The sequence below is a fragment of the Zootoca vivipara genome, chromosome Z2 (assembly GCF_965207765.1).
Source record: "Zootoca vivipara chromosome Z2, rZooViv2.hap1.1, whole genome shotgun sequence".
NCBI classification, from domain to species: domain Eukaryota; kingdom Metazoa; phylum Chordata; class Lepidosauria; order Squamata; family Lacertidae; genus Zootoca; species Zootoca vivipara.
In genome coordinates this window covers 40279247-40292978 of record NC_142585.1, presented here as the reverse complement: position 1 = coordinate 40292978, position 13732 = coordinate 40279247, and the positions used below count along the sequence as shown (strand labels likewise).

The window sequence follows — 13732 nt, the reverse complement described above, 5'->3', positions numbered from 1 at the left end:
ACCCTTCCGAAAGATCAGCTACCGGACGCTCAGGGCCAGCTCTCTGCAACACCAAAATCCTCCACCCCAAGCGCTTCTGAGTGGCCTGTGGGTCTTCAATGCGCTGGGCGGGGCCCGCACGGAGGCGGAGGCGGCGGAAAATATCCTGCCCCGCCCAGCCCAGCCCAGCGCTCCCTCCCTCTCTCCCTCTTTTCTTCTTCTCTTCTTCCTCTCAGCTCAGCTCAGTTCGGACCGGCCCACTCGTATCTTACTTCGGTGGGTTGGAATCAGCTTGAGCTCCTTTTTGCTTTTCCACTGCAACCCCAGGTAAGACCCCTGAGCTGGCCGCTTGGAAGGGAGAGAGAGGGGGGCAGGGGGCGGAGAGGAGCGCAGCAGATCCGGGTTTGGGGTTGTTTTCCCCCCTCCTCGTTTCCCCACCTCCCGGCGATCTGACGTGTCGGTCCCTCCCCTCCCGGTCTGGGAGATGCTCTTGATGGGGTGGAAATTATGTGGGTTGGGGGCGAGATCTTGCTTTGGGGGGGGGGGGCTTGGGTTCAGGTTCGAGCTCTGCAACTTGGAAAAAATCATCAAGGCTTCGACCACAGAGCCCCATAAAAGCGAACAGATTTATTGCGGGATAGAAGTTTTCGCGGACTCCCACGGTCCATGAGAACTAGAAGCTAGCCTTAGGCAGTCGGCGTGTGCAGCTGGGCAGGGAAGAGGCAGAGCGGGGAGGGGGTTACGCTGTACGCTTTGTGGGGGGGGGGTTGATACGTGGATAGGGATGATCGTTGTTTGCAGGATTCCCAGTTTAGCACTCTCTTGATCTGGGTTACTGACTCTCACACACAGCTGGGGCACCTGCCCCGTCATCGCAGGCAGCTCCTTAGCTTATCTGCAGCACTTGTCGAGGCTTCTGTGAAACAATCTGGAGCTGTCAGAAGGGTGCTGGAAGGCTAGGAGGAAGAGCGGCCAATCAAATTGCTCCCTCTGAGATTTGAGGCCGTAGGATACAAATTGCTCTTCCTTGGTCTTCCGAGGGGACTCAGAATTGCACCAAAACATTTTCTTTTTTTAGTCTCTTTTCTCTTCCTTTCTCCGCCTCCTTTCTGTTTCTTTTTATCTCCCTCACACAAGACTTCGCCACAAGAAGGAAGGAAGGTCAATAGTAAAGTTATTCTTCCTTTCTCCTGATAGGAGAACCAGGGGCTGTTCAATGAAACACTGGGGACTTTTAAGTTTAGAGAAGAGCAATGAAGCTGAATTCAGGACAGATAAAAGGAAGTCCTTCTTCACAAAGCACATAGTTAAACTATGGAACTCACTCCCACTGGAGGTAGGGAAGGGCCACCAACATGGATAGCTTTAAAAGGGGATTAGACCAGCAGTTCCCAACTCGTTCCGCCATCACTTAAAAATCACTGAGGGTCTTGGTGGATCACTTAATGATTTTTCTGCCCGTTGTAGCAGTTGCAATGTCATGGGCCGAATTATCTTCTTTTATTTCCTTCACACTGCTATTTTGCTGCATTTTATGGAATTCCAATTGTAATAGAAGAAGCAGGGGGGGGGAATTACGTGTAAAAGTTGGTATGAATAAGTAATGCGGTGGGTGTTCCATCTCCTGTCTTCACCCTGCAAATCCAGAATCATGTTGGGGAGCTCCTGAACAAACCTTGCAGACAAGAGGTTGGGAACCCTTAGAATAGATAGATGCATGGAGGATAAGGCTATTGATGGCTACTAGCCACGATGGCTATGTTCAGCCTCCACTGTTGGGAGGCAGTCAGCTTCTAAATGCCAGTTGCTAGGATCTGCAGGTGTGGAGAGTGCTATTGCATTCAGGTCCTGCTTGCGGGCTTCCCAAAAACATCTGGTTGGCCACTGTGAGAACAGGATGGTGGACTACATGGACCACTAGCCTTATCCAGCTGGGCTCTTAACGTTCCCCCTCCAATGTTAGAGGCAGTATACTACCGTACTGATTACCAGTTGCAGGGAACCATAGGAGGAGACAGTGCTGTTGAGCTTACTCTCACATCACTGTGAGAACAGGATGCTGGACTAGATGAACCACTGTCTTGGTGCAGCAGGCATTTCTTGTATTCTGTCTTGTGTTCTTTCCCACCCTTCCTGCTCCTATCCTTTTTAAGAAAAGAAAGGACGGGGAGGGAGGGAGAAGGAGCTGGATGTCCAGATTCAAAGATATATGTCCTCTGTCTAAGTTCCTTCATTTTTATTTACTCACCTTGAAAATAATCTGATGAAAGGCAGATAACGCCCCCCCCCAAAAAAACACATTCAATAAGAAAATAAATACTTGTGTAGAAGAATACATTCTGATACAGCTGTCACAGTTAAAGAAAGCTTAGATGAGTCTATTATTATTATTATTATTTCCTGCCCAGGATGGGTTACAACAATTAAAGCACAATTTTAAAAACAGTTTAAAACAACTTACAATCACAGAAACAAGGCAGGTCCTAAAAATATGCGGCTGGGGTGTCAAAAGCCAGGGTAAAGAGCTTAGTTTTAATCATAGCCAAAAAAGCACTCTTTAATATATATATATATATATATATATATATATATATATATATATATATAGAAAAACTTTTTTCCCAATAACTTGTTTTTTTAAGAAACAAAATCACACTTTCCTTATTTTTAGAAGGTGTAATGCACAAGTTTTGCTTGGGGATGAAAAAGTGTCTTAGGTCTGAAAAGACCGGAGAACTAGACGTATGGGCATTTGTGGGATCATCCTCTGAACAGCTTAGTTTGTACTGAATTGTATTAATGTTTTTTATTATTATTATTATTATTATTATTTACCTTTCTATGCTGTTGTGTTTTTGATACTACAGGGGTTCTCATGTTTCTTAGTGTCTTGATGTTTTTATTGTGAGCCACTTTGAGCTCATCGTTGTTGTTGGAAAAGCAGGGTACAGATACTACATTAAACAAATCATCCAAATTGGGTATAAAAACACTGTGCTGTGCAGGGCTGACATGAGCCATGCACTCTAGCCACAGCCTTGCCCTATGTAATATAGGTATAATAATGAAAAATTCTGACTGCATTGATATGCTGGCAGGGTCATTTGATAAATGGGGGAGGGATCACATTTTTCAAAATGAAAGAACACCTGAGTTTGAAATATCATGAACCTCAGTTGTTGTTTTGCTACTCCTTTCTTTTCGAACTACACCCCCCCCATTACAGCTGTACAACCCCCCCACCCCCACCCCCAAAAAATATTCCTGGATACTTGAACTGTGACATTTTAATGTATTTTTTAATCTTTGTTGGAAGCCGCCCAGAGTGGCTGGGGAAACCTAGCAAGATGGGCAGGGTACAAATAAATTATTGTTGTTGTTATTATTATTATTATTATTATTATTATTATTATTATTATTATTATACAGGGCAGTGATCACTTTTCCAGCACGGGAGATGAGCATAAAAGCCTCAAAAGCAAACCAAGAAGTTCCTTCTCTAGAGTGCAGAAGACAAGGGGTGTTTCAACCTAGCTAGCCAGATCTGCTTTCTTAAATGTCACTCATTGTTCCGACTTAATTTCAGCTGAAAACACTGTTGGGATAGTAGCTGCAGAGGAGGTTGGTCTATTCAGGCAAATGGGGCAGTGCTCTACCAACCTGAGTCCGCTCTCAGCTGCCCCCCACTCACCTGCCCTCCTTCCTGATAAGAACCAGTCCAGGGACTCACATTGGCTGTCAGCTTCCTCTTCCGAAGCCACTACCACTTCCTCCCCATTTGCAAAGCTCAATGGGAAAGATGATGGGGGCAAAGCCAAAATGAGTTGACTCTGCCTATCATTGGCTTTGGCACTGCCTAATGTTTGGGCTTCCAGCCTTCTGGCCCAGCAGTCGCAATGGGCACCAGCCATCACTGAGTAATTTTGTGCAAAAGAAATAAGGAGAGTCAGTATCACCTGAATGTTTTGCCTCATATCTCAGGTTTTAGTGCTAGAAATTTACATTAAAAATAGAAAAGCAAGCTAGCTAGGAATTTAGGGATTATGGCACATACACGGGGATTGGGGGAGCAATTGCCCCCCTTGCCCACTCCAACAGACACCCATGATTGCCTCTTTCCACTCCCTTTCCCATTCTGGGCAATCTCATTGGGGGGGGGGGTTGACATGCCAGTAATAGGAAAGGCCAGAGGAAAAAGTGGACGGAGCAATGGATGCAAATGTTGCCTTTTTACAAGTATATTAATTTTATGCATGTTCATGCACCCCTCTCTGTCTTCTATCCGGGCAAGCAAGGGGCATTTGCAGAGTTCCAAGGACACTTTCAAAAGCACTCAAGCAGAATGAGAAGCAGGGCCAGTAGGGAGGGTGACCGAGGAGGGAATGTGGCCTGGGGAGAGACCTGAGGGCTCTAGGTTTCCAATCACTTCCCTAAAAGTGGATCCGTAGATCCCTGAATCCCCAAAGATCAATAATAACTCTGCTATATTCACTATTAGAAAGGGGGGCTTTGAATCCAAAGCAGCAAAAGTTGGGGGACTTCTAAATTAAGAACTCACATGAAGCTTTTTAAAAATGTGAGCTGAGACACAGTCTGGGGTGCAAAACCTTTCTGGAAGGAAAGGTTTTGTGAATTAACAACTTCCTAAAGTTAAACCAATACTGATAATTTGTGCATAAATGTGTGTTTTATGGCTGCCACAAGACAGCGTACTTGCTAAATAGCAACCTCTCTTCTTTTTTTTAGTAAACCTGCAACCTTTTCTCCTGACGCTGCTGCTGCTGTGCATTTTAAGGGCAGCAATTAATCCAGTGCAAGACATAGAAATAACCAGTCTGATCAAGCTGGTGGCCATACGCGCATGGAAGTTTTCTTCTATACATACTTCTCTGGGTGCCCAAATGTCTGTGACCACTGTGGTTCCTCTTCCTGATCCAGCTGCCAGGCTGCACACAACAAATAACACTGTAAAAAGCCGTCATAGTCAGTGGAAAGTAGTGCATTGGAGTGAATGGGGCAGAGCCCCACCAACCTCAGTCTATCCTCAGCCAACCCCCACCTACCTGCCTTCTTACTTACATCCAGTGCAGAGAGTGACCTGGCTGCCATATTCCTCCTCCTTAGGCTCAGTGTTGCCCCTTGTAGAACTCTTTAGGGAGGAAGATGAATGCTGTGCTTGTCATTGGCTCTGGCTCTGCCTACCAGTGGCCTCTCTGCTGTCTGCCTAATGGGCACCAGACACCACTGGTAATAACACCAATCAGGAATTTGGGAGGGGGCTCGAACTAATTCTCCCATTCCCCACTCAACAAAAGTTCAGCACAATTGCTGCTTTATCTGAAAGAGCTCCCTACCTGTAGCCCTCACTACTATATGAACACACTGATGGAAGTGGGGCAGCCATTCTTTATTCAGCTTCTGGTCGGAGAAAAGCAGGCAGACAGCAACTGGTGGCCATGACAGTTGCAGTATCGCCCACCTCTTATTCTGTACAGTTGTCCCGGCCCAAAGTGCAACAGGAGTTTTGCGTTTGAAATCCATTTGCAAGTCTAGTCCTGAGGTCTGTTGCACAAGTGAAGCATGTGAATCATGGTGGTGCCTGGAGTGGAGTAGCACTGCACCCACACCAACAGACTCTCCCTCTGCATGCACACAGGCAAAACACAAAAACAAACTTTTAGAAAAGCAACAAGGAATGCCAAGGTCCATGGCTCAAATAGATACAGAATACTAACTGTAAATTAGAAGCTACTGTAGAAATCACCAGTGTTCCCGCGGGCAGAAGTGGGTGCCCATAAAGCCTCAGAATCCCCACTGCCTCTTTGATGTGAAGTAGTTTCCCTTTTCTCCCTCCAAAGGTACATAGAGTGGCAGGAGGAAGTTGGAAGAATGACTCTCTTTCCCACTTCCTCTTTCCACTCGATGTGGTTTAGAAGGCTTTGTTATGTCTGCTGGATTCAACTTTTATGCATGTCCCATGCAAAAGCAAAGCATGTGCACACACACACTTTTTCTCTTGTCTGTCTGTCTGTCTGTCACCAGGGTTGGGGTACAAGGCAGGAGGGAAAGAAATGGCCTGCGGAGGGGAGGGAGTGCTCACAGCATTTGCTCAAAAATCAAATTGTGCCCATAGCCTAAACTGATTGGGTGATAGCCTAAACACCCTTGGGTGACATCCGCTGCTGCAGATGCTCAGAAGCTATCAAATACAGAAATGTGATTCTAATCCTTGTGATCACATACATTTGAGTGTTTGGGCATAAACTGCTTTGTGAATTTAGTGAAGAGAAACATGTTCCATAGGGTGTGTGTGTGTTTGGTGTGTGTAATTACACCAGGTATCCAGTTTCTCTCATTACCCCAATAACTTTTCATTTGGGGAAGGGGATTGGTTTGAGAACCAAAATATATGATAACATCATCCATAGGAACCCATTCAGTCTTCTTTTAAATGTTTGCAGGGCTGTTTCCCCTGGCAGCCCTCCAAAATTTCAGGAGACTTTTCTTTCTAGCTGCTATAGCAGCTATGAGTCCTATCCAGCCAAATCCTCAAGAAGAGGAAGGAGAGAGAGAGAGAGAATGAGTCATTGCTGCTTGTAACTCACCCACCCACCCACCTCAAGGCTTATTATAGAAGGGGGTTCCTGATCACTGGCAGGCTCAAAATCATCACCCACTGTTAATGGGAGAAACAGGGAAACACATGCCTACAGAAATCAAAACTTCCCTCTGAGAGTTCTGCCCTCCTCTGAGCCTGAAGAGAAGGTGGGAGCTGACAGCCAGTGCCACTTCCTAAACTGGTTGCAAGTAAGAAGGGCAGTGTGGGGCCAGACAGTTGGTGGGGCAGTGCCCTGTTTGCCCCAGTGGACCAACCTCCATTGAGTGACTGGCAGTCTCACCCCTTTTAACAGCTGGATTCTGAACACAACTGCACCATACCTCAAGGGCAGTGGGCACAGACAGACATAGGGAGGAAATGAGGATAGGCCCTTTGGCAGTGTTTACGCTGAAAGTAATTGCAGTGTGCAGATGCTAGAGTCATCGCCATAGGGATGGGATGAGGTGCAATTATTCCAGGCGGGGTGGGGGTGGGGAGAGAGAGAAACAGGCACACCCGATCAAACAGTAAGCTTGGTAGCTGTTCCATGATTCCAAGCTCTGATATGCATCAGACTGCATGCTTGGTTACAGGAAGGGGGTGAAATATTTCTTCGTATGAGGGGCGGTGGAAAAACATATCAGAGTTACTTTGAGAATATTTTGTGGTTTACAAGATTAAAGAGTGAGGTTGCTGTCAGGCTGGGCTGTTCCGTTCCTCTCATATTTTGGGGCAGCCTATAATATGACCTGCTTTCTTTGCATCCAAAAGTGCTTAAGCGAGAGTGTTCATCTTTGAAAACCCAGGGCTACAGACTCTCATTGTGTCAGGGCACATTTCTGGGTTGCCAAGGTAATAGTGCTTTTTTTCTTTAAAAAATATATGTTTAGGGGTACTCTCATTTTGACTCAAGAAAATCACCATTTTATAGTCCAAATTGGGAAAAATAAATACAGTAAATAGACAAAAGTACAAAGATTCACAAAATGTTTAGGGGTATGCATTCCCCTGCATTCCCCCCCCCCTAGGAAAACTGCAAGAAGCGAAGTTACAGAGAAGCAGGCAGAGTGCCTTCTCAGTAATGGCGCCCGCCCTGTGGAATGCCCTCCCATCAGATGTCAAAGAAATAAACAACTACCCATATATTCCAGCGTATAAGAGGACTGGGCGTATAACTTATGAGAAGATTTTCCTGGGTTAAAAAGTAGTCTTATACGCAGGAATATACAGTACAGTATATGACATTTAGAAGACATCTGAAGGCAGCCCTGTTTAGGGAAGTTTTTAGTGACTGATGTTTTAATGTACCGTGTTTCCCCCTTTTTAAGGCGTAGTCATAAAATAAGCCATAGCAGCATTTCTAAGCATTTGAGAAATATAAACCGTACCCCGAAAATAAGCCATAGTGATAGGCGCTGTGCGGAAGAGAGCACTGAGCTCCCCGAGTCAGCAGCAGCAACGCCGGCCGCAGCAGTGTTTGCTGAGTCCTTTCTTGCTTTTGAGACTTGGTTACTGTGCTGGCTTGGGATGGTGTGTGTGCAATTGCTGTTGCTGCTTCGTGTTTTTCAGCTGGATTCTCTGGGTTCTAAGCACTTTCCCCCGTTTGTTTGCGAAGCAGCACTCGGCTGCAGCCCCTGCCTCTCCCGGCGGCTGCAGGAGGCTGCAGTTGATCGCTATCTCCTTTTCCATTTCTTTTGTCTTTGAGCACCCGGCCCCGCCCCCTCTCCCCTTCGTGGAATGAAGAACGGAGTTTTAGCAGCATTTCCTCATTATAAAAAAAAGGTCAGGAACTTTTACTTTAACCTCAAAAATGGGATATTTCCTCTCTCTAAAAACAACTCTGACCTGAACACCAATAAAACGGGGGTAGATCACCTCCAGTTTATAAATCCGCAAGTAGATCGCAGTCTCCTGGAAGTTGGGCTCTATACTTTGGCTGATTGCAAGCCTTTGCATCTTTAAAAAACAAAAACCATGCGCCTCTCAGTCTTAATTTTCCTTTAATTCATCCCCCTATACCCTCCTCCAACCATTGCCTCCTTCCATTCCTTACCCCCCTCCATCTCTCCCCACTTCCCTCACTCCTGTGCGATCTCATTTAGTCATATACTTGCTTTTTCTGTTGTGTTGTCTATTTTATATTTAATATTATTACCCTTTATGATGTTATTTTTTCCCTTGCGATAATTATTTATTTTTTATCTTTAACTAACTTTCCTTTCCATATTTTTCCATATATAACTCAACACTTTCCCATTCCTTCTTAACTCTTTGGATAGAGTGCCCCCCATTATTGTTGTTAATTTTACAATTCCTGGATTTTTTATGGAACCGAACAGCTCGGGTGCTTCAGAATGTGCCTTCTGTTGCTACAGGGCTATGGGGCTTCACTATTTGACCCCCCCCCCCAGGTTGGGATTTTTAAAGTAGTTCTGTGGGTCCCAGGGCGCAGAATCACCCCCGATCCTTTCCTTTGTCTAAACAGACCTCTTCCCCCCTGACTTTGGAAGGCTGTGCTTCAAGGGTGATACCAGGGTTTTTTTAAGACCTGCGCCTCTTAAGGATTGTTATGGTCCATAACTTCCATTGCTTTCTAAAGGGTTGGGGGTTTAAAGCACTGCCACCCCCACCCCACCCTGCAGGCGCTCGGAACTGGCAGCGCCAACAACGCGCCCAGCAGCGCGCAAAAGAGAGCACTGAGCGTCCTGAGCCAGTGGGTCCCAGTTGTACCAGCACTTTTTTTAAAAAAAGACACCCCCTGAAAATAAGCCACTGTGTGTTTTTTTGAGGGAAAAAAGTTATAAGACGGTGTCTTAAAAAAGGGGAAACACGGTACAGTATCTTTTGTTGGAAGCCGCCCAGAGTGGCTGGGGAAACCCAGCCAGATGGGCGGAGTAGAAATCATAAATAATAATAATTGTAGTAGTAGTAATACTGGAGCATTGGTAGTATAAATGGATTTTAGCAGGGAGTTATGGGACATGCATTGATTGTAAAAGAAGCAGTATGTCTGCCCCAGAACATTTGCCAAGCAGAAACAGTGGAGTGATTTTTAACTGCCCCAATATGATCAAGCACCCAGCACATCATGAATGTACATTCAAAACGATGTCTCAAGGGACCCTTGCTCTATTAATCATATGGGTTTCAGTCAAATTATTAATGATAATATGCATTCTTTGTAAGCACTTGTATTAAAAATAATAATTGGATAACCCTTTTAATCAATTAAGGCTGCAGTCCTTCCTAAGCATCAAGCATATTGAACTTGACAGGATTTACTTCTTCATAGACATGTGCAGGATTAAGCTGCAAGGATGCAGTTCTGTGGACTATGAGTTAAATCTTATTGAAATCATACATGTTTTTGAGTAAGCATGCCTAGCATCACCCTGTCAATGTTTCTTTCTGGAAGCAAACCCCAAAGAAGGACTTAACTTCTGAATAAACATGCATAGGATTGCATTGTCAAGTGAATTTATAAATTTACGCAGCTGCATTGTCATATCTACTCAAAAAGATAGATTGAGTGTCAAGCAAGGTATGTTTCCAGTTTTAATCTAGGACTCTAAACACACACACACACACACACACACACACACACACACACACACACACACACCACTTCCCTGCATTATCAACTGTTTTGGGGAAGCTGTTCTAGAATCTAGGAATAAAAATCTGCAGGGCTGCAGTTAAAGTCGCATAAAGAGAAGCATTTATTTTTTCTTTGCTGGTGGTTTTCCCCCTCTCTCCTCCTTTGTCTTTGCTTTGCCTCCTCTTCTTGGTGTGCCACCAGCTGACCAGAGGGCGGAACAGCTGATGGAGAGATGAATGGCAAATCCTTGTTTCCTACTGGTTTTATGACCAATTCTGGCTGTCTGCCAAAAGCTGGTAAAAATAGCCCAGAAGCACTTGAATGCCAGGAACATAAAGGGAGTTACTTGAATGCACTTTTAGATTAGGGCTATAAGCTTGGGATTTTTTCTTTTACCTATAAGCACGTTAATGAAAGCTGTCTTTTTGGATCCAGTCTGTACACTCACAAAATGAGGCTCTGTGCAATATAAATCACTGGGGTTGTTTCCATGCTAGTCATATCCAGAGCAGACCTGCTGAAAATAATGGATATTATTATTAGAATTCATTGGAATTCCTATTAGATTCATTGATTTAAGTGAGTATTCTCTGAGTAGGACTTAATTGGTCTTCTATTGGTGGGATGGTGATGGGGAGTGGCCCTCCAGTCCTTTGTGCCTGGCCCTCGGAATACTTCCCAGGCCACGTTCTGCCCCAAGTGTTTTTGCCTAGATGGAATATGTCCTTGGTCTCCGATAATGCTTCTTGCTTGTCTGGATGGAGGAGAGACAGGAAGTGTGAAAGTATGTGCAGAAACTCACCTACTGTACAAAGGTGAAATTTACATTTGTTGCTCTGACCACTTTTGCCTCTGGCTGTACCCAACACTGGCATGTGACCCCTGGAACGTTGCCCAGAAGGGAATGTGGCCCTTGGGCTAAGGAAATAAAAGGTTCTCCACTGCTACATTACCGGAATGTGGCCTGATCAAAGAGAGAGAGAAGGAAGGAAGGAAGGAAGGAAGGAAGGAAGGAAGGAAGGAAGGAAGGAAGGAAGGAAGGAAGGAAGGAAGGGACTATGTAAAGTACTACACTTGGGCAAAAAAAATGAAAGGCACAAATACAGGAGGGGTGACACCTGGCTTGAGAGCAGTACATGTGGAAAGGATCTAGGAGTCCTGGTAGACCACAAACTTGACATGAGTCAACAGTGTGATGCAGCAGCTAAAAAAACCAATGCAATTCTGGGCTGCATCAATAGGAGTATAACGTCTAGATCAAGGGAAGTAATAATACTACTGTATTCCGCTCTGATCAGACCTCACCTGGAATACTGTGTCCAGTTCTGGGCACCACAGTTCAACAAGGATACTGACAAGCTGAAACGTGTCCAGAGGAGGGCAACCAAAATGGTCAAAGGCCTGGAAACAATGCCTTATGAGGAACGGCTTAGGGAGCTAGGTATGTTTAGCCTGGAGAAGAGAAGGTTAATGGGTGATATGATAGCCATGTTCAAATATATAAAAGGATGTCATATAGAGGAGGGTGAAAGGTTGTTTTCTGCTGATCCAGAGAAGCGAACACGGAGCAATGGATTCAAGCTACAAGAAAGAAGCTTCCACCTAAACATTAGGAAGAACTTCCTGACATTAGGACTGTTCGACAGTGGAATTTGCTGCCAAGGAGTGTAGTGGCGTCTCCTTCTTTGGAGGTCTTTAAGCAGAGGCTTGACAGCCATATGTCAATAATGTTTTGATTGTGTTTCGTGTTTGGCAGGGGGTTGGACTGGATGGCCCTTGTGGTCTCTTCCAACTCTATGATTCTATCTATACATATCATAAATAGAAGCCCAAATGCATGTTTGGGTTACAGATGTGTTTCAGCTCTGAAAAAATTTAAGACTACTGTTAGTAAATAATGTAGAAATCTGCAAGAGAAAAAAAATCAAATTTAAAATGTAGCAACTTAAATTTTATTTAAAATGTTTCCTAGGGAGTGTTATTTTTTAAAAAAAAGTTATGGGGATGACTTGTGTCAAAGACGCCAAGGTAGGACACAAGACCTACTTTAAATAAGCTTCTTGGAATGTTAACTCGCTTCTTCTTTTTGGTATGTTATGAATCAATCTTAACTTTTGCTAACCACAGACTCTCCAACTTCCACTCCCAACTTCGCCCCCTTTCTATGCAGTTGTACTTTGTCTCCCTTCCCTGATCATCTAAATTTCTCTCCCCCCTCCTCCAATTTTCGAAACCTACTTATATGCATGATTGAACACTTTGTCCTTGGGCATGCCTGGGGAGAGGGAGGCAATTTCTTATTCAAAGAAACAATGTGGGGGTGAGTTGGGGGTGGGGAGATGTATCCTGGTACCATTCTGGGCCCCTGGCAATAGATCTGTGGTTGTCCCCTCTCTTCTCTGCCCCATACATAAACACATAGCGTGACTGCTGCAGGACCAGGCACCCTATCCCTCTGGGTTTTTGTGTTGTGCAAGAGAATTGCAACATTTTTATTTTATTTGTAAATACATGCATTTGCTCCACATCTTCCAATGTGTCCAGGCCCAAAACCAGGATGCACATCTTCCAGGCCACACGCCCAGGTGAGTCACATAACCTGCATGAGATCACAGCCCTGGAAGAAGCACTTTTCTCAGGTCCAGATCACGGCACCCAAAATAGCCGCTTTGCACTCACGTGAAAAAATGGGGTGCCCTGGATTTCCTGGGACAGATGTTTCCCGGGGGTATGTTACTGCTATTCATAAAGTATATCAGAGCAGTTTACAACAATTATTAAAGCCATATAGTAAAAACCGTATAAAAAATTACAATCCGAAACCAGATAACTATTATGGAAATATGTACTCTTCATGCCCTGCACAAACCTGACAGAATGGAAGAGATTTTTAATCAGGCATTTAAAAGTTGAAACCAAAGGTGCCTGCTGAATCTCTGTTGGCAGAATTCTGCTCCAGTTGAAGCTTCCAAACATGTTGACTATTGGAGCCAACCCTGCTGAATAAGAACAGGGATTATCCTATTATTAGGTTTATATCCTGCCCTTCATCCGGAAGGAGCCCAGTACCACAAACATGTCAGTAATAATAATATTATTAAAAATAGTGTTAAATTAGTTAACAATATTCTCTCAGCTAGTGATTTCAGGGTTCTCAGGACCAGAGTCTTTCAGCCATCAAATGCCTAGGTAAACAGGAGTGTTTTAAACTTTCTCCTTAAAGTCCATAATGAGGACAGATGCACCTCACCAGGGAGGGTATTCCACAAATGGAGAGCCACTACCGAGAAGACCTTGGCACAGGTAAATAAATTCCCAGTAATACTGACCAAAGGCAGGAATGTGGTAAGGATGGGAAATGAGATAAGCAAACCCTGCCTGAGCTTGTTGGAACGAGACTGGAAATTTTGACTAGAGGGGAAAACGCAGGCATGCTGAACCTGTTTGTGTGCCCCGTAAATCAAATCTCAGTTGAAATGAGTTTGCCTCAGGCTTGCAACATGGTATGCAAAAGCAAGCCTGCATTCTTCCTAAGCCCAACTGCAACCTAATTTTGA

General features: G+C 44.6%; 1 protein-coding gene across 2 annotated transcripts in view; it reads left to right on the top strand.

The window, feature by feature from the left end:
* The first annotated feature begins 202 nt into the window (after window positions 1-202).
* GSN (gelsolin) overlaps window positions 203-13732 on the top strand; it is a 60552-nt gene continuing 47022 nt past the window's right edge. Inside the window, exons 1-2 of one of the 2 annotated variants that reach the window (XM_088664950.1) lie at window positions 203-306; window positions 12148-12203. In XM_088664950.1, the coding sequence (XP_088521076.1) occupies window positions 12174-12203 (30 nt within the window). In that variant the 5' untranslated portion in view covers window positions 203-306; window positions 12148-12173. The remainder of the gene's footprint in view (window positions 307-12147; window positions 12204-13732) is intronic. The other variant, XM_035113402.3, reaches the window with a different exon arrangement.